At 40.5% G+C, this 21,577-nt stretch overlaps 1 protein-coding gene across 5 annotated transcripts in view; it reads right to left on the bottom strand.

The window, feature by feature from the left end:
- The window catches only part of PLXNB2 (plexin B2), a 342,174-nt gene that overhangs the window by 53,977 nt on the left and 266,620 nt on the right, over window positions 1-21,577 (bottom strand). For all 5 annotated transcript variants that reach the window (XM_077474007.1, XM_077474008.1, XM_077474006.1 and 2 more), the window contains 2 exons: window positions 14,005-14,169; window positions 12,479-12,599 (listed from right to left, as the gene is read on the bottom strand). In XM_077474007.1, the coding sequence (XP_077330133.1) occupies window positions 12,479-12,599; window positions 14,005-14,169 (286 nt within the window). The remainder of the gene's footprint in view (window positions 1-12,478; window positions 12,600-14,004; window positions 14,170-21,577) is intronic.

The following is a 21,577-nucleotide window of genomic DNA, read 5'->3' on the forward strand; positions in this document are numbered from 1 at the left end:
TTTTGCCCAGGCAGAACTACTCTAAGTCAGCAGCTACAAATACTGTAGCTGCTGACTTTTAACATGGACGCTTACCTGTCCAGGGAGCCCGCAATGTCGGCACCCCAGCCGATTTTTGGACAGGCTGTCGGGTGCCGATGCCGCCAGCCCCACTAATGGAGACCGGCAGTGAAGCCCTTCAGCTTCACAGTCAGTTCCCTACTGCGCATGCGCGAAGTACGCTGCGCTTTTTAATTAGCCTGGTGGTGGAAGAAGGGGGCCAAACTTCCAAGGGACAGAGCCGCAGTCCCCGTTTCCCCCCTTAAAGGTGCCAGATGTGGCACCGGAGGGGGGGGGGGGGGGATTTAGCAAATAAGCGGAGGTTCCACTTTTGGGTGGAACTCCGCTTTAAGCTATTTGGTAACTGATTGAGGGGCAAAATGGAATGAGATGGCTCTGAATAGCAGAACGAAGATTTTAAACGGTCAGAATCATCATTTTCCAATGGGACCAATGCCCTTGGATGTAGGGGATAGACTTATGGCATTTTTTTTATTTTTTACTAGTAATGGCGGCAATCTGCAATTTTTATCGGGACTGTGATATTGCGGCAGACAAATTGGTCGCTCTTTTTGTTTATAGCGCAAAAAATAAAAACCTTAGAGATGATCAAATACCACCAAAAGAAAGCTCTATTTGTGGGGGAAAAAAAAAGGACATCGAATTTTTTTCTGTATCGCAAAAAATGGCCTGATCATTGAGCAGCCAAATCTTCAAGGGCATGAAGTGGGTAAAGTAATTTCTAGAAAAAAAAAAAAAAGATTTTAAAATGTGTGCAAATATTTAAAAAAGTTGCCCTTTGGTTAATTTGCCTTCACATAAATCTGGTGAAAAACAACATTTCTTTTGGTTAAAATCAGACCGCTTTGTTTCTAAACTTTTTTGTTGTTCAATTGTCAGGTGGAAGGGAAAAAAACTGCCAGATCCCTGCCTCGACACAAAGGATGCGGGAATGTCCTCTGCTGTGCTGTTGTATCCTGACAGTTGGCAAATTGGCTGCAAGCGCCGATTTGTTGCTTTTTCCTGCAGGATCGTTAAGACCTGCTTCTGTCAAATAGAATGGGGTACATACTTGCAGAAATTCGTCCGGCTCCTGATGAACCAGCTCCATTTCAGCTTAACAAGCAGGTTTTTTTGGAGCCATATACATACCCGTTACTTTTTCCTTGTGGTTCTCTGTCAATTAAGGAGTTTCCACTGAAGGAAACCCCAGTCTGTTTTACAGTCTATAGAGAATACACTCGCTTATATGACATTACAGTTCAATAGCTCTGAAAATGTTCCCCGACTCTTTTCAGAAGAATAAACTATTGTATGTTATATTAATAAAGGTGTCCTCATTTCCTAATAATCAAGACAATGTGGCCCTCACTAGACCTCATGTGGACTTATTCTCTTTAATGAAGCCATTCTGTTTCATTTGAGTTTGACAGGCCTGCTCTAAGGCAGTAAATAACCATCAACTGGTTGGAAATAATGCAAGGGACTGTTCTTGGCTACATATCAATATTTAATTAACATAGATTATTTAACAAGAACATAAAGTTGAGAAAAGACAAAAAAATAAATAAATAAAAAAAAGAAAAGAAAAGCCCAGCTGTCAGGTAACACATCTAAATAAAATATAACAACCATTCCTACCATTTTTTTTAACCTAGTCTATAAAAACAGCAGATCTGATCTAGAGTTTTGGATTGGGTCAGGAATGGTTTAGAGAACTCTTGCCGTAATGAAGACCATTAGAACTAGAAATATAAGGAACATCCCTTACAGGGATGAAGACAACAATGAAATCTTAACACGTTTTTAACTACCCCACTCCACAAAATACAGAAAAAGCTTTGGCTGTGTATGATGGTTTCTTGCATCGTAATGAGCAAATTACCATAACCACATTACAATTCAGTAAAATAAACTGCCCTTCCTGGAAGAAAGAAAAAAATCTTTGAAGTCTCCATGCCATCTACAATAACAGGATAAAGAATTTAAAAAAACAGGGACCTCTGCATGGCCACTTACCCTTCTCTACATGTCTTAGCTGAGCAGGGCTTAAGCATCCAGAGTGATGCATGTCCTCTTTTGCGCGTGTGTAATCTATGCCCACATCCATTACTATGTAGTAAAGGCAATAAACCTAATATGTTTTAGGAAACTGAAAATGGACATATCTACCCTATGCAAGAAAACGGGTAAAGCTGTTGATTGTGAAACATCCACATTTCTGATTGAATTATGGGAGTCCAATAAAGCAGGCCTACAGTCAGTGCCTTTTCCTCATACTGAACACTGCCAAAGAAAAAGAAATGGCAGAAGCAGATGTCACAACTGTACTCCAAGGAAGCCTACTCTATTGAACGTATAAGTATTTCAAAGTTATGACCATTTTTTTAAACGGGAGTAGTCAGGGTGAATTATTTAAATCAACTAGATTTAAATTGCTAGAAAAAAGGCTTGATTTAAATCAACTCGATTTAAATAAATTTTTAAAGAGCAACTGTCATCTCTCTGTCCTGCAGCGGCAGCTCCTCTGACCTGCTGTTGCTGGGGGCCAAGTTATGGATGGGTTTGGAAGAAGTTGTTGGTATTTTGAATTTAAATTTGTTGGGTGAGCAGAAGCCAGTGGAGGGATTGGCAGAGAGGAGTAGCAGACTCAGAGCAATTGGTAAGATGGACGAGTCTGGCAGCAGCATTCATGATGGATTGAAGGGGGGGGGGGGGGGTAAACTATGTAGAGGTAAGCCAATGAAAAGGGAATTACAGTAGTCGAAGCGAGAGATGACCGGGGACTGAATTAAGACCTGTGTCATTGGTTAGAAAGGGGCATATTTTGGAGATGTTGGGGCGGCAAGATTTGGTCAGTGATTGGACGTGGGGCTTAAAGGAGAGTTCAGAGTCCAGGACTACACCTAGGACCTTGGCAAGCGAGGATGAGCTTATAGTTGTGCCATCAATTTTGACTGAGAGATCAGGGGAAGGGGCACATGGGGAGGAAAAATATTAAGTTCGGTTTTGGATAGATTGAGTTTGAGGAATTGGTGTGACATCCAGGCTGATACTTAAATTCGTGATATGTGAGATGGAGGGAGTGAGCTGCGAGGTAGAGAAATAGATTTGGGTATCGTCAGCATAGAGGTGGTATTGGAAGCCATGGGAGGCCATCAGCTGACCCAGGGAGGAGGTGTAGATTGAAAATAGGAGAGGTCTAAGAACATAACCTAGGGGGATGGGGGACCCCAACAGAGAAAGGAAGAGGAGAGGAGGAAGTAGAATTGTAAGCAACGTTAAAAAGGTGTGGTTGGATAAGGAGGAGAACCAGCGAAGAGTACAGTCACTGAGACCGAAGGCATGGAGTTTCTTTTTTTTATGAGGAGGAAGTGGTCAACCATATGAAAGGCAGCAGGGAGGTCCAAAAGTAGGAGTACAGAGTAGTGTCCATTCGTTTTGGCCGTTAGATCGTTTGTTAGTTTTAGGAGAGCAATTTCTGTGGAGTGTTGGGGATGAAATCCAGACTGAAGGGGATCAAGAAGGCCATCAGCAAGGTGGTTGCTCAGTCGGCTGTAGAGCAGACATTCAATTAGTTTGGATAAAAAGGGGAGCACGGAGATGGGGCGTAGGTTGTTAAGAATGGATGGGTCCAGTGAGGGCTTTTTAGGTATGGGGCTGACATGTGCATGTTTTAGGGAGTTGGGGAAGATGCCAGAACAGAGGGAGAGATTGAAGATGTGGTTTAGAGAACGTAGAATAGATCCAGAGGGGCAGGTGGTAAGATGGACATTAGCAAGTAGTTTAGCAACTTTGTCTATAGTGGTGGGGTTGAAAGAGGGAAGTAATGACCTGTGGGCATGAGGTGTAAACCATGGAGGGCATCTGAACAGTAGAGATTTCCTTGCAAATTGTATCAATCTTCTGTTTGCGATTTCCTGGGCAATGAGCGAGTTAGTGGGTGAAGGCAGTGGAGGACGAAGTAGAGAGTTGAAGGTAGAGAGGAGTTGACTGGGAGGGGGGGGAGAAGTTAATAAGTGTGAAATAGGTCTGCTTGGCAGTGAGGAGGTTCAAATTGTATTTTTGGAGGGCAGATTTATATTGGTTGGTGTGAGACTTAGTCTTATGCCACAGGCGCGCATTAGCGTGACTTTTTCAGACTTCTAGTATCATCTGTTTTCCAGGATTGAAGGGGTCGGGCCTGATTCTGTGTGTAGTGAGGGGGGCCAGTGAAGCAATTTATCTCTCTCAATTTAGACCCAGTGGTCTCTCTATTTTCCTAACGCTGTGCTGCCTGGAGGTGTCTGCCCCTCACCCCTGTAGGTCGAGTAAATCTTGTCAAAATGTCAGTGTTGCCTAAGTTTACAAACATTTTTAGACAGGCTCCTGTACCTATACCCAATATATTTTTTAGGACACTTGACAGCATTATTATTTAATTTGTCTGCAAAGGGGCCACTCCTAGAATAGCCAACTACCCTGCAATTACCCCTCACCTTGGGTGGCCTGGCTCTACCCCGTTTCATTAAATATTATTGGGTGGCTGCCCTAGCAACTGTTAAGTGGTGGCTCTCGGAGGAACCGGGCAATCCCACTTCCACACTGTTCGTACAAAGGTTGAGAAATCAAATGCTTGGTCTCCGCATACACCACTCTGGGGCAATCCTAGACTGCCTCACTTCCACTCTATCCCTGATTCAATCCCGTGGGCTAGATACGGGATAACAACCTTGGGGGACATAGTTTCTCAGGGGCAATTACTTATGATAAACTTCCGAACCAAAATTATTATTATTTTTTTAAGATATCTTCAATTACGCCATGCTTTTGGGGCCCAATTTTCTCCCCCTACACTTTCAGAGATATCCAATATGGAAAATATACTTGGGTCCCTCAGTGGTGAGAAAATGCTTTCTACCTTATATAACCTATTGACCAACCTAGATACGCCCACAGTCTCATTTATTTTCATCTTGGCAACAGGATATTCCCACATTGGAGGATGATGATTGGGAGGAAGGCATCCAAATATCTTCACCTAATGATCTCGGCATGTGACAGATTCACCCAATTCAAATTTCTCCATCGAGCCTACTATCACCCTGCACCTCCTGTTTACCAAAAATATACCCCACCAGAATAGCGCTCTGCCCTAAATGTGGCTCGGATAATGCTGACAACTTCCATGTGTTATGGTCCTGTCCCAGATTTCAGGAGTTGGAAGGGGGTGGTGGATGATAGTAACCTAATTGGGGAAATTAGGGTCCTGTATAGTCCTATTCCTCTTCTGCTGGGCATCTGTGATACATTAGACATAATTAGTGAAAAGTCCACCTGTGTGCAATCTGAGTGTCACATGATCTGTCATTACATATACACACCTTTTTGAAAGGCCCCAGAGGCTCCAACACCTAAGCAAGAGGCACCACTAACCAAACACTGCCATGAAGACCTAGGAACTCTCCAAACAAGGGACAAGGTTGTTGAGAAGTACAAGTCAGGGTTAGGTTATTAAAAAAAAAATCCAAATCTTTGATGATCCCCAGGAGCACCATCAAATCTATCATAACCAAATGGAAAGAACATGGCACAACAGCAAACCTACCAAGAGACGGCAGCACATAAAAACTCACGGACCGGGCAGCACAGAGACCTAAGGTAACACTGGAGAGCTGCAGAGTTCCACAGCAGAGACTGAAGTATCTGTACTTAGGACAACAATAAGCCGTATGCCCCATAGAGTTGGGTTTTATGGCAGAGTGGCCAGAAGAAAGCCATTACTTTCAGCAAAAAACAAAATGGTACGTTTTGAGTTTGCGGAAAGGTATGTGGCAGACTCCCAAAATGTATGGAGGAAGGTGCTCTGGTCTGAGGAGACTACAATTGAACTTTTTGGCCATTAATGAAAATGCTATGTCTGGCGCAAACCCAACACAACACATCACCCAGGAGGTGGTGGCAGGATCATGCATAAGGGGAAAGATGTAAATGTGTTGGAAGGACCTAGTCAAAGCCCAAACCTCAATCCAATAGAAAATATGTGGTCAGACTTAAAGATTACTGTTCACAAGTGCAAACCATCCAACTTGAAGGAGCTGGAGCAGTTTTGCAAGGAAGAATGGGCAAAAATCCCAGTGGTAAGAGACTTATCCAAAGCGACTTGGAGCTGTACTAGCCACAAAAGGTGGCTCTACAAAGTATTGACTTTAAAGGGGTGAATAGTTATGCACATTGACTTTTTATGTTATTCTGTCCTGTTTGCTTAACAATAAAAAAAAAAAAAAAAAAAAAAAAAAAGTTCATGTTATCTCAGCTTGCCGAGCTCGGATTAATTGAAAGAGTTTACCAATTTTTTTTTTTTAATATTGCAGCCATTTCATGCCAAATAAACTAAATTATTAAAGTATCTTAAATAGAAAACTATCTTTAGATAATTTTTTACTCCAAAAGCATTTTATTAAACTAAATTTGATAAAAATCTAAAAAAAAATATATACAATCAAGATTTAAATCAAAAAATAGCAGAACTAAAAAATAGCAGACCTAAAATAAAAAGGAAAAGTGTTTACACAAGCAATTTGTTAGTCAGATTGTTAACCACATGCCGACCGGACCATAGCCGAAAGATGGCTACAGCGTGGTCGGCTTATTCTGGGAGGGCGTCCATGGACTTCCTCCCAGAATCTTGCTCCTGTGCACCCCCAGGAACATCCGTTACCGCCGGGTCTGCATCACGGATAACGGCCGCTGATAGTGGCAGTTTACCACGTGATCGCTCTGTCAAATGACGGCGCAATCACTTGTAAACAAACCGCCGTCATATCACGACACCGGTTCCACCCTTCCCCCTCTGTACCGATCAGTACAGTGAGAGGGGAAAAGGGGAAGAGATGGCAGCAGCGCTGTGGGCTGGATGTGAACTGCCAACAATCTGCCAACAAATTTTAAAAGAAACAAAATTATTATTTTTACTGAATTTTCTGTCTTTTTCTGATTAATAGCGCAAAAAACAAAAACAAAAAAACAGCGGTGATTAAATAAATACCACCAAAAGAAAGCTCTATTTGTGTGAAAAAAAAGGACAAAAATTTAATTGGGTACAGTGTTGCATGACTGAGTAATTGTCAATCAAATTGTGAGAGCATCGAAAGCTGAAAATTGGTCTGGTTAGGAAGGGGGTTTAAGTGCCCAGTGGTCAAGTTAATGGAAATATACTAATGTTGCTGTTTTTTACTTCAAAGTCTAAAATAAACAGAACTACTGAGAGACATTAATATGCCCTTTTAGTTAGACCCCTTTCACATTTGCAGCACCATTGTTTTAGCGGTGCTTTTTGTCCGCTAGCAGGGTGATTTTAACCCCCGCTAGCGGCCGAAGAAAGGGTTAAACACACCGGAAAAACACAGCTGCCGAAGCGCTTTGCAGATGCTTCGGCAGAGGTGCCCAATCATTTCAATGGGCAGGGGTGGTGGAGGAGAGCGGTGTATACACCGCTCCAAAGATGCTGCTTGCAGGACTTTTTCTAATGTCCTGCAAGTGCACCGCTCCAGTGTGAAAGCTCTCGGGCTTTCACAATGAGGCAGCAGAGGAGGCATTTTCAGGCGCTATTTTTAGCCTTTTAGTGCCTTAAAAACTCCAGTGTTTTTTTTTTCTTCTGTCAGAGCTTAATTGAACAAGCTGAAGTTAGAAGCTAAATGGCTACTATGCACAGCTGCACCATATTTTGCACTCTCCAGTTTTAGTAAATCAACCCCATCATTAACTGCATGCCGTCCAGCCGTGCCAATGCAAGTGCCCGGCAGTCTTGATCGCTCAGGGCACACAGAGAACCGGCAGCTGTGTGTGTAAACACACAGTTTCCAGTTCTCTGAGCAGGGAACTGACAGATCGTCTGTCCATACAGAGTTTCCCTGCACAGTCCCATCCCCCTTCAGTTAGAACACAAAATAATATACATATTAACCCCTCCCCTGCCCCCTAGTGTTAACCCCTTCTCCCTTTCCCTTCTGCCAGTGACATTTTTACAGTAATCAATGCAATTTTAATCACACTGATCGCTGTATTAATGCCAGTGGTCCCAAAAATGTGTCAAAATTGTCCGACGTGTCCACCATAATGTGGCAGTCATGATAAAAATTCATAAAATGCCATAAATCTATCCCCTATTTTGTAAACGCTATAACTTTTGCGCAAACCAATATATGCTTAACAAAAATATGTAGAAGAATAGGTATTGGCCTAAAACTTATAGCAAAAAGTTACTAGTTTTTTTTTTCAAAAGGTAAAAAGGTAGTGGTGCGCGGTACTATGGTGAAGAATCTAGTTAAAACAGGTTTAATATATTCAATAGGTACTCAAAAGATTAGAAGATAAATGTAATATCGTCTCCACTACAAGTAATAAATGGAGTGTAGAAAAAGAAAAGACAATATATGTATATAAAATATATATATATATATATATATATATATATATATATATATATATATATATATATATATATATATATATATATATATATATATATATGTATATATAGTGAGGGACCCTCACTCCTATGCGTAGTAGTATTTTGAGTGGTAGACAAATGGATAAGAAAAACAATTAATGATAAATAAGACTGGTGGTCCCAATGCGATTTTTTAGGTAGCAGAGTTGCATAAAGTGGCAGTGCTGAATATAAAGAAGGTCCGTGAAAATAACTACTACTGTATTTGTTTCAGTGACTAAAGTACTATACATAAAATAGTGGACGAAATAAAAAATATATAAAGTGAATCACCATGCGATTTGTTAAAAATGACGAAAAACGCATACAAAGTGCTAGTGCTGAACAATAAATAGATCTGAAAAGAAAATCTGCTAAGTCAAAGTATATGTGTAACAGTGTACAAAAGTAATCATTAGCTAGATAAGGCAAAAGATGTAAGTAATGCTTGCCTTGTGACTAAAGAAATCGCATATGGTGTTAAAGCCAAGGGAGGGTTAAGCAAAGTGACTCTGTGCGGGTGTCTTTATACCATAGACTTAAATATTGGTGCAGTGCACTAAATTGAATCATACAATCAAAGAAAATAAATCAAATTGTTAAATCAAAACAAAAACGCATAATCGATCCAAGTGTTGGTGAGAGGGAAACAACCCTCTGGGAATAATCCAAAACAGAAGGAAAAAGGTGCACAGTGTTTGAAGCTATAAAAAATATAAAAAAACAACAATGGAACAGTAATCCTAGTTAAAATTGTCCATTCAGCTGGTGCAACAACAAGTGGCGATTAGCCCAAAATCGCATGTAACAAGACAGTCGCCTGCAATGCTGGTGCTTAAAATATATGTGCACTATAAGGTAGAGATTTAAACAGTGATAATGGTGATGGTGGATATCTCCCACGTGGTCCTGTGTAATCAGAGTATGGGTGTCCCCTTACCTTACAGCTGTAAGGTAACAGCATATGGTATATGTATCCTCAGGGTTCCTGGTGGTCCTTATCCCTCGAGGTCCTATTCACGTGTCCCCGGGTCCTGGCGTCTCCTGCCTACTGTGCCGTATTGGGCTCTGTAAGTGGTCCCTCAGCGGTACTTCAGCGTGGGGGGGGGGGGGAATTGGTGGTATACCTCGGCGGTTTTATGCAAGGGGTTAAACAGATAAGGAGGAAGGGAGCCCCATAGTATAGTATTTTTCAACAGTATTGAAATTTATTTATAAAAACAGCTTTGGTACTCACAAACAGACAGAGTTTTTGTATGATGTATAAACGAGCCTCGAGCTCGATTGCGTCACTTCCGGTAGCGTCCCGACTAGTGTTCGTCACGGTCACGTGACTTCATCAGGGGAACACTAGTCGGGGCGCTACCGGAAGTGACGCAATCGAGCTCGAGGCTCGTTTATACACCATACAAAAACTCTGTCTGTTTGTGAGTACCAAAGCTGTTTTTATAAATAAATTTCAATACTGTTGAAAAATACTATACTATGGAGCTCCCTTCCTCCTTATCTGTTTAACCCCTTGCATAAAACCGCCGAGGTATAGCACCAATTCCCCCCCCCCCCCACGCTGAAGTACCGCTGAGGGACCACTTACAGAGCCCAATACGGCACAGTAGGCAGGAGACGCCAGGACCCGGGGACACGTGAATAGGACCTCGAGGGATAAGGACCACCAGGAACCCTGAGGATACATATACCATATGCTGTTACCTTACAGCTGTAAGGTAAGGGGACACCCATATTCTGATTACACAGGACCACGTGGGAGATATCCACCATCACCATTATCACTGTTTAAATCTCTACCTTATAGTGCACATATATTTTAAGCACCAGCATTGCAGGCGACTGTCTTGTTACATGCGATTTTGGGCTAATCGCCACTTGTTGTTGCACCAGCTGAATGGACAATTTTAACTAGGATTACTGTTCCATTGTTGTTTTTTTATATTTTTTATAGCTTCAAACACTGTGCACCTTTTTCCTTCTGTTTTGGATTATTCCCAGAGGGTTGTTTCCCTCTCACCAACACTTGGATCGTTTATGCGTTTTTGTTTTGATTTAACAATTTGATTTATTTTCTTTGATTGTATGATTCAATTTAGTGCACTGCACCAATATTTAAGTCTATGGTATAAAGACACCCACACAGAGTCACTTTGCTTAACCCTCCCTTGGCTTTAACACCATATGCGATTTCTTTAGTCACAAGGCAAGCATTACTTACATCTTTTGCCTTATCTAGCTAATGATTACTTTTGTACACTGTTACACATATACTTTGACTTAGCAGATTTTCTTTTCAGATCTATTTATTGTTCAGCACTAGCACTTTGTATGCGTTTTTCGTCATTTTTAACAAATCGCATGGTGATTCACTTTATATATTTTTTTATTTCGTCCACTATTTTATGTATAGTACTTTAGTCACTGAAACAAATACAGTAGTAGTTATTTTCACAGACCTTCTTTATATTCAGCACTGCCACTTTATGCAACTCTGCTACCTAAAAAATCGCATTGGGACCACCAGTCTTATTTATCATTAATTGTTTTTCTTATCCATTTGTTTACCACTCAAAATACTACTATGCATAGGAGTGAGGGTCCCTCACTATATATACATATATATATTTTTTATATACATATATTGTCTTTTCTTTTTCTACGCTCCATTTATTACTTGTAGTGGAGACGATATTACATTTATCTTCTAATCTTTTGAGTACCTATTGAATATATTAAACCTGTTTTAACTAGATTCTTCACCATAGTACCGTGCACCACTACCTTTTTACCTTTTGTCTTCTCCAATTGGGGTTCAAGTACCCCATTTCAGTGTGTGCAGCGGTGCAACAGTTAGATTACTCTTTGATTAGGCGCAGGAATATTCTCTTTTATACTTAGTTTTTTTTTCAAAATTGGCGTTTTTGTTTATAGTGCAAAAAATAAAGACCGCAGGGGTGATCAAATACCACCAAAAGAAAGCTCTATTTGTGGGGGAAAAAAGGGCATCAATTTTGTTTGAGAGCCACGTTGCATGGCCGCGCAATTGACAGTTAAAGCGCAGTGCCGAATCGCAAAAAATTGTCTGGACTTTGGCCAGTCAAATGATCCAGGGCTTAAGTGGTTAAGTCAGCATTTTGGCCATCTAAGGCCTGATTCACCCCTATGCATTTTGCAGACTTGCGCTACAGAAGGTGTTCCATAGGAAACCATGTTAAATGGACTGTAGTGCAAATCTGCAAAATGCACTAAAAATGCATAGGTGCGAATCAGGCCTAAAGTCAGAATCCAACACAGAAGTAAAAAGGTTGAGGACCAGACCTCAGAATTTTACAGCTCTCCTACGAGTCTCATACTGTACTGCTTAGGCCATTTCCCTTTGCACTATTCAAATTCTCTTAAAGAAGGATGCAACTATTTGAACTTAAACAAGCAATGCTCATTGGGCCTTGCATCACACTTAAACCCCAAAATAATAATGTAATTATATCTTACCAGTTCTTTAAATGTAGTTGCTGCATTCACTGCCTTTTTAAGGCTTTTACCTTTATTTTCACCTGGTGATCCTGCCAGTAAACCGCTTTCTGTCCTTTGGGGACAACGCTCACTCTTCATAGTTTATCTATGGAGAAGCAGCATGGTCACTCTAGGCTGCTTTCCTGACTTAGACCACAAACCTCTCCCTCCTGTCTCACCTCCATCCCATAAAGAGGTGGGGTTGTGTAGTTTACAGAGGATAGCTTGAAAAGCTGAAAATATTGCTCTAGATATCAGTACAGTATGCATGAATTTACAAGATTACTGATTTCCATCAGGATCAGCAAGTCGTTTTCTGTACTTGAATGAACTGTACTTATCCTGAAAAAAGAAAACCAATGCAGCTACCAGATATACAGATGGTGAAGCTGAAATATTAGATTTTTGTTATTGCGATTAAAAATACAATAAGGAAAGACCACTTACTAATTGTGCATTGTCTCCATCCACCTGTCTCTTCTCTCTTCTTGACCGTGACATTGCCATCATGCTGAAGTTCTGCACAAGGTCGAATCCCATACCTGATATGGTAATATTTCTTCCTCCACTATTTAAAAAGGCAATAGACTTATTGTCAGTTGTTTTTATCATTTACAATTCAAACATTCAGTTACACAAACTTTGAACTTAAAGTCAGTAACTGCCTAATAGAATATTAGCACTGTATCCTAAATGAGCTACAAAGTAAAAATTCACAGTACAAAATGTTTTAAGTAACCACCTACCACTCCCTAAACAGCAATATGCACTCTGTACAATCAGGATATTTTTTCAAGTAGGTCACACATTTTTTGTGCTTTACATCTTATAAAACAGTTTTACAACAGTAAGGCATACTCTAGTACGAATAAAAAACATATTGTATTTTCAATGATTGTGTATTTCTAGGCAGTATTAAGCCGGGTACACAAGGGCCAAATGTCGGGAGACAACGGCCGATTCAAAAAAGAAAAACGTCCGACATTCGGCCCGTGTGCATGTCTGTCCAGCAGAAGCAGGCCAAAGTCAGACATGCATGCTGAGAAACCAGCATCCAACCAACTCCCAATCAGCGCTCTCAGCCAATGGCAGAGAGTGCTGATCGGAATTGTTCTGGTGGTGGGCTGTCCCTTTGTCAGAACACAAGAGCCCAGCAAGGGAGATCGATGAACTAACCTTGCATGGTTAGTACAGTGGCTCTGACTGGAGATGACAGTATTTTTTCATTTAACTCATGGGGTTAAATGAAAAAAAAAAAAAAGAAACTAATAGCATGTACTTGGCTTTACAGCGATTAATCACATTTGTACTGCCATGTTGTAAAACGAAGGCAGGGAGGTGTACACTTAAGGTGTAAGATGTACACTTACAGTATTTCTGGAGTGCCAATTTTAAACAATTAGAAAATACTCAGGTGGCCTGTGTGCTCATAAATAGCTGTGATTTTAGTGGTCATTGGACAGCTTGGGTCACAGTCACTATGTACAAAGCCAACCACAGTGCCTCTGTACCTTGTGATCACTGTGAATCAATTCCAGAGATCACAGTGGAGGAGTGAACAGGCTGAATGTTTGTAAACACAGAACAAAGGAGGGTCCGATTAAAGATAAAGGTGAAGAGTCTAAAGGGTAACTGACCACCAATAATAATGGGATCATTATTTTGAAAGTAAAGAAATTAAAGGTGAATGAAAAACCCATTTTTGTTTTTCCCTTTATAAAGTAACAAATATAAAACGGTGGGAATTTAATAACATCAAATGAAAGGTATATTTGTCTAAAACAAATATGTAAAAATCATATGGGTACATGAAAAAATGACCTGGTAATGAAGGACTATATACAGACTGGTAGATGGCTGAATGATAACAGATGTATAAGAACACACTTTTTTTGGCTGGAAATGTGAACCCTGAACAAATGTACTTTGTGAGATTAGGACATGTACAATCCATCATAGAGAAGACAAAATACCTGGCAAAGCTTCGATCAGGGTAAAATTGGTTGATAGACGGGTTGCTTTTGTAATAAAATTGCAGATTCTCTACCATGTAATTGCCGCAATGCAACTTGACTTTGACAACTCCTTCCTTCTTACCTGCACCTGTAACACAGACTATGACTTCACCAAATGTGATGCTGTAAAGGAAAATAATAAGAATAAAGTCAGCAGCGTAGGGCTGTGCGGTGATGAGCTAAAACTCATCAATAAACAGCTTTTGAGAGACACAATGAGAGCAGGAAAGCAGCACAAAGGCAATACACATGTGCATCCTTCACGCATGAAGTCCTCAATGGCAAACAATAGGCTTGTGTTTCAGCTAACCATATGCCAAACACCCTTGATGCTAAAACAGCTAATTATATGCATACACGTTACAAAAAGCTGAACTTCTTGTTCAATCTTGACAATTCCCCCCAAAGTAACGACTTTTTTTGTTTGTTTTTTTTCAACCCACTTCCACTGAGTTGCCCTGGATCCACTTCTTGGAATTCAAGTAATACTATGTGCCAAGACTGTGCGGGATGAGACCACCCCAAGGAATGGGTCTAGAACTGCCTGGGCTTCAGTATTTCTTTGAGTATTACTTTGAATGTTACTCAAAATGTCATTATATGAGTGAGAAAGAAAAATCACCCTTGACACCAGGTGTGAAGTGTGTGTATATATATATATATATATATATATATATATATATATATATATATATATATATATATATATATAAAACCTGTCAAATGCAGCCCGAGAATAGTCATCCACAATACAACTTCAACGTAAATGGAAATCTTCCAACTTGAATCTATAGTGCCCTTCAAAACACAGAAGACCAAAGCCATTCTTCTCAAGCTCTTAAGTCTGAAGTAAAAAATGGTTCAAAAAACACACCAACTAGAAACACAGGCAGGTTTCAGTGTGATTCGGAGGTGACAAATCCAGCTATGGCAATTAGCATTTGCATATTTTCAAAACTGGTGTCCATCTGCTCCACTTTTTATTAGACATTTGGAAACTCACTAGTGTCTTGGGCATTGTCTGGGCTATTAATGACTTGATGTAATAAAAATGGCTCATCTGAAAAAGTGCACGATAAATTATGCTCATGTTCCTCAAACTGTCCCCAGTTGTAATATTTATAGTAAAACAGGATAACTCCGTGAGGTGCTTGAAGTAGGCTGGAATTCTGATTTACATTTGTAACATTCTCACTGAATATTCCAGACAATTCCTTTTTTCTCTTTTAAGGAACTCTGTATTATGCACAAATAAAGCACACACTTTATAAGGTGCATTAGTGCTATGGTCCGTATGAAGGATGCTCTTTACACTTGTGGTCATTGGGAAGAATTACCCCCTTATAGATAGCTAAAAAGATCAGTGATGTCGATGGGAACTTATCTGAGAGGAAGAAATGTGTTCAAGATTGTTCAAGGAAACCCCTTAGCAACCTGTGGAGGAACCCTAGTTGAGAAACGCTGTTCTAGACTCTTCTCAATAAATGGACTACAAACATATCTGTATTTCTTCATTTCCATTACATTAGGGGCAGAGGGAGTGCAAGGCAATTGGTTTACATAAAACGGCTAGGAAGAAAAATATTCTTAGAGCAGCTCACAGGAAGTGACGAGAATGCTGCATTTCTGGCAAGGTCAACATGTATTTTTTTGTACTTGCCAAAATGTTCTTAGCTCAAAAGAAAAAGAAAACTAAGGCAGCAGCCATATTTAAAGTGCTTGTAAACCCTAACATGTCCAGTGAAGTGACTGGCCTCAAGTGATATACAGAGATTAAATAAATCCTCCTACGTAAGTTAGACCTGTTTATCTGTAGTCTTTTCTTCCCTACATTCCTTCAAATGACAGAATTTTTACAGATTGCCTGAGATGTGGACAACAGGGGCGGAGACTGAAATTACACACTGCAGAGCTCATTAAGGAGAGCTCAGAGCTGGAGGGAAAGGATATACCCCTTTCACACAGCAGCCGAGCTGAAGCTGTCAATCAGCTGGAGGTCTCTCCTGTCACCATTTTTGTCTTGGTGTCAGGAAAACTAGTCAGAAGTGATTCATGCTGATAGAGGAAAGAAGCAGCAGACAAATGACACGTAGTGCTCTTAACTGAGACAAGCGCACATTATAGAGGGATATGTTGTGTTCATATTATATGTCTGAGGTTTACAACCAATGGGCTGGTAGCTGCACTATATTACATTTTCTGGTGGAAACAGACTAACAATGGAAGACACTAACCGTAATCATGCCTCTCGGACAGTGCAAGAGCTGGTTTTAATGCATTATCAGGAACAATATTTTACAATTAATTATGAGAATATTAGGCATGAATGTGCTTATTGACTTGTCATTTATGTAGTAACAGAATTCCATAGGCAATCCCAACACACACAAGAAGGTACTTTATTGCATATGTAAGTTGTAAGAGTATTGAAGTTGATTTCATGTAGAGAATACTAGTCTACAAGTCTTCGCTCTTATTTGTTGAACAGAGTGCTACAGAGGTGAATATTAATTGGAATGGGATTGGCTGAAGTTACTTATAATTTAAAAGGCAATTGAAAATCACGGAGCATTTGTTGCTAATCGCTGTACATCTCCCCAGCCAAATTGGCAAATCTGAAAGCAAAACTACGGAATACAACGGGGACAGCTGGAACTATTTGGCAAGTTTGCCTGAGTCAAAGGTTTTGGGGAGAAGCACAGTAACCCTTTCATTGACACAGCATGCCAAACAGTATTTGAGCCCAAACAGTCAGCTATGCTATGACGATTGTCTTAAAATAACTTGACTGGCACGCTTGTGTTATCAGCAAACCATAACAAAAAACCCTGGAATTCCCTTCAGTAAGCCAAGCTGTCTTTGTTTTATTTAAGATGCTAATGACTTCTCTTTAGAGAAACAGTACTGGACTAAAATGGTTTGCCATCATCCAGAATAGGCAGAGTTAAAATCATGTCTTCTAAGACACAGCACAGGCCAAAGAAGAATGCCAAATATCTTTCTACTTGACAGTTAAATCTTTCAGATACGCTCATAATTTCCTGCCCTGATTAATGTAACCTTTTAAACATAACTTGGCAGGAATATCTTGCAAACATTCCCTATTGTAAAATGCCCTAAACATTCCAATGCTCTGTTTATCCAGGCAGTCAGTGAATTCCCTTCCCTCCTAATTAATTCTCATGTTTCATTCAGGTTTCTGCGACTCTGCAAGACTATGACCCACTTAACTCTACCAAAGACGTCAGTGTACAGAATTCCTGAACAAAGGCCGAGTCTCTCTACCTGCTCCTTGTACTCATCTGCAAACTACGAATGTTGCTTTGTTAGAATAAGCTATAAAAACACTCTTCTGACAAAATGGATAAGGATATCAATGCAGCGATAGGACAAAGGTTGTAAACATTTTGTCTCTGTTATAACTATAAAGGCTTTGAAAGCACCCTTTATGTACAATGGGAAATGTTTTACTACAAACAATGAAGGCATTTTTTTTTTCTTTTTTGGTGTCCTTTTTTAGTTTTAAAAGTGACGGAGGTGGTATTGGTGGGCATTTCCTTTTTTTTTATAACTATTTATAAATGTTGTCAGTTTATTTATTTTATTTATTTCAGGTACTTGTATAGCGCCATCAATTTATGCAGCGCTTTACATATACATTGTACATTCACATCAGTCCCTACCCTCAAGGAGCTTCAATCTAAGGTCCCTAACTCACATTCATACATACTAGGGATAATTTAGACAGGATCCAATTAAGCTACCAGCATGTCTTTGGAGTGTGGGAGGAAACCGGGGTACCCGGAGGAAACCCATGCAGGCACAGGGAGAACATGAAAACTCCAGGCAGGTAGTGTCGTGGTTAGGATTCAAACCAGCGACCCTTCTTACTGCTAGGTGAAAGTGCTACCCACTATACCACTGTGCCGCCAAAGTTAAAAGAGAAATTCATCATCAGTAACATGTAACATCTGTAATTCAGGCTGTAACATGTTACTAATGAAGCCGCCTCGCATCCTCCTGATCTCCCATTGTGATAGCGGCCGGCTGATCCTCTTCCCGCACCCGCTCTCAAATTTTAAAAAACCTGACAGCTGTGCGGGGCTCTGTCCACACAGCCATGTCTTTTATTCAAAGAGATCTGTGAATTAATGATCTACAAGTCTTATCTGCCACAAGAGACTGCTTGTAGTTCTTGGAGAACTACCAGGGAACTCATCAGCACCCTCATAGTTCACAAACACCTCCTGCAGCTGAGTAACTATCCAACCCTATAGAGCAGAGATATGCAATTAGTGGACCTCCAGCTGTTGCAAAACTACAAGTCCCATCATGCCTCTGCCTCTGGGTGTCATGCTTGTGGCTGTCAGAGTCTTGCTATGCCTCATGGGATTTGTAGTTCTGCAACAGCTGGAGGTCCGCTAATTGCATATCCCTGCTATAGAGGTTTGGGCAGACAGCTGTCTGGAGTGTCTGCAGGAGCCTGATCTTGCACCTGCGATCTACTGATCATGGGTGCAATGCTTTGCAGGCTCCATGGTAAAAAAAAAAAAAAATGCAGATACATGCAAAATCACATGCATTCAAACATAATTCAAAGGAATTTTAGGTGTTAAAATATTCAATATGCTCAAATAATAATGTTAATATTTATAATATTACAATAATAATAAAAACTGCTGTATAAATATTGTGGCAAGATAATAGGCTGCAACATTTGCAATTTTATTCTCTAGAGCCGATTAAAAAAAAAAAAGAAAAAAAAATGATGTTTGGGGGTTCTAAGTAACTTTTTAACAAAAAATAAATTAAAAAAAAATGCAGATTTTTACATGTATAAGAGAAATGTCAGAATAGGCCCTGAGGTTAAGTGGTTAATCTAGCCAGAAGGTGTTCCATATGCCTTATATCTTTAGTAAAAAGGGGGAGAGTGTTTGCTTTTAACTAATAGTGCTTGATCCTTAGGTCAGTGTTTCTGGAGTGTCTGCAGCGTGGTCCATCTTCTAGCCCCTTGCTGCAGCTGCAGAGGCTTTGTACTGGATACATCACAGGACTCTACAATATTTACAGTCTGTTTTAATGTGTTCTATTTTAATATAAGAAATCACTGCACTAGGTTTTTTTTTGTTTTGCTTTTGTTTTTTGTGCCCTTGTTCACCCTCTTGATTCTGCTAATGCTTATGTAGTGCAGGGGTTTGCTACCAAATTTATCATGCTAAGTAATGTATTGTTTAAGTATTTGGCTCCCTCTAGTGACCGCTAAAACTTTGTCAGGACCTTTTCTTTAATTAAGAGTGCAGTTATGCATTGTGGGATATATAGTTTGAGGAGGAAGTGACTCATGTTAACTCAGTTTGGGAACTACTAGACCCACAATGCCAAGGCACAGAACATCCTGCTGGGAAAACAGATAAAAGGACAAGCGCGGCCATCTTTCAGCCTCTCCAGACACCATTCAACAAGCAGCAGGGAGGTCTGTGTGTATGACCAAAAGACCGCGGCCTACACGGCGTGGAGCGGGATCGCCAGCCTCTGAGGGACTTCAGAATACAGCCCTGTCAGCTTAACAAGTGGATCGGTGTGTAGTGCCAGGGTATCTGCATCCAAGCCATCCGGAGGAGCGGTACAATGTGGTGGCACCATCTTTCAACAAACTGATACATCAAGAGGGGATACTGGACGGAGCCTCACAGCCTCTGGGTCTATTGTGGTGAGAAGGCACCTGTCCATTTTAGTAAAGTGCACTATTTGCTGAGTGAGTTATTCACAGACAGCTGGTGAGACTTCCCACAGAAGTGATGCCACCTACTCACAAGCGGCATATAGCTGAACTCTAGGATTTGCTATTCCCTGTGCTATAAAGTCAGTACTGTACTACACTCACTGATGAGGAGGAAGTGTCACAGGTACCATAAAATACTATAGATTAATTATATATATATATATATATTCTCAGTTAACAGCGCATCATTTAGTCTACAGTTTACTTTCTCTTTGTTTCCCTGTTGGATTACAAATACTGCAGTTTAAAAACTACAGGCTAGCTGAAGATACCCGAAGACAAGGAACTTTTATCATCTTTTACTAAGCATCAAGGTTCTAATTTGTAGTTGTGACATTAAATTACAACCTAGGGGGAGCCCTTGAGTTCAGGTTAAATATTGCATTGTGTTATTACATGCGAGAAACATTGCCTTGCAATTTGGTGTGTGTGTGTTGAGGCTTCAGTGGGAATGTGTTTAAAGCGGGAGTCCGCGTTTTTTTTTTTTTTTTTTTTAAAAGCCAGCAGCTACAAATACTGCAGCTGCTGACTTTTAAAATAGTGACACTTACCTGTCCAGCGCGCCCGCGATGTCGGCACCCGAAGCCGATCTCTCAATCGTCTCTCGGGTGCTGCCGCCGCCATCTTGGGTATGGGAATCAGGAAGTGGAGCCTTGCGGCTTCATTTCCCGGTTCCCTACTGTGCATGCACGAGTCGCGCTGCGCAATAAGGATGGACCCGCTGCCTCTGGGATCTGTGCGTTTCCCAGCAGGCAGCAGGGGACTTTCGGAAAGGGGCGTAATCTACGCCCCTTTCCGCAGAGAGCTATCCCGGAAGTGGGTGCAGATACCTGTACTGTACAGGTACCTGCACCCCCCTCCCCCCTGAAAGGTGCCAATTGTGGCACCGGAGGGGGGGGGGGGGATTCCAATGAGCGGAAGGTCCACTTTAGGGTGGACCTCCGCTTTAATATAGGTTTTTGAGAATATGAATATATATATATATATATATATATATATATATATATATATATATATATATTCTCTCCACATGGATTAATAAATTCAGTTTCATATCCGTATTATTGCTAACAACTGTCATTGTTTATATTTGATCTCATTGTTCTTCATGATTAATAACCACTTTAGTAAACTTTCTGAGTGGTTAATGGATATTCTGTGTGTGTCTCCATTACTATTACAGCTGGTGAAGGGGCGGGATACAGGGCTATGGTAAATATATCTCTTACGGGTCGTCATTACTGAGTTTCTCTCTATTACTGGGTCCCATACTAATATTACCAGGTGTGCCAGAGGGGTCGAGAGGCAGGGTGCAAAATCAAAATGTTCATTAGCAGCTCCTGCAGGGGTAGTGCTACACTTATTTATGCGATTTTGTGATAGGCACAGTATTAGCAAACACCAAAGATACAAAAGTTAGTCAGTAAGAACACAGAAACAAGACGGATCACAGATGTGCCAGAGGAAAAATAGAAATTATCTGTATTAACCATAACAATTAGAATATTTTCACTCTGGGAAAAGGAAAGATAATTGTATTGCATGCTATGGGTACAGTAATGTTATTTAAGCCTGAAGTTGGTTATTACATGGTCCAAGCTTTCATTATCATTTTCTAGAAAGATGCTGTTATGCTTTAAGATACAACAAAGTGAGGGAGAATGGAGAAAAGAAATGCCCCTGGAAAGCATTAAGGTGGGTCAACAAAGGTATACCTGTTGTTGACCCTCTTTATTGCTTTCTAGGGGC

The sequence above is a fragment of the Lithobates pipiens genome, unplaced genomic scaffold (genome assembly GCF_037356315.1).
Source record: "Lithobates pipiens isolate NorthernLeopardFrog02 unplaced genomic scaffold, aLitPip1_a1.2 Scaffold_8, whole genome shotgun sequence".
NCBI lineage: Eukaryota > Metazoa > Chordata > Amphibia > Anura > Ranidae > Lithobates > Lithobates pipiens.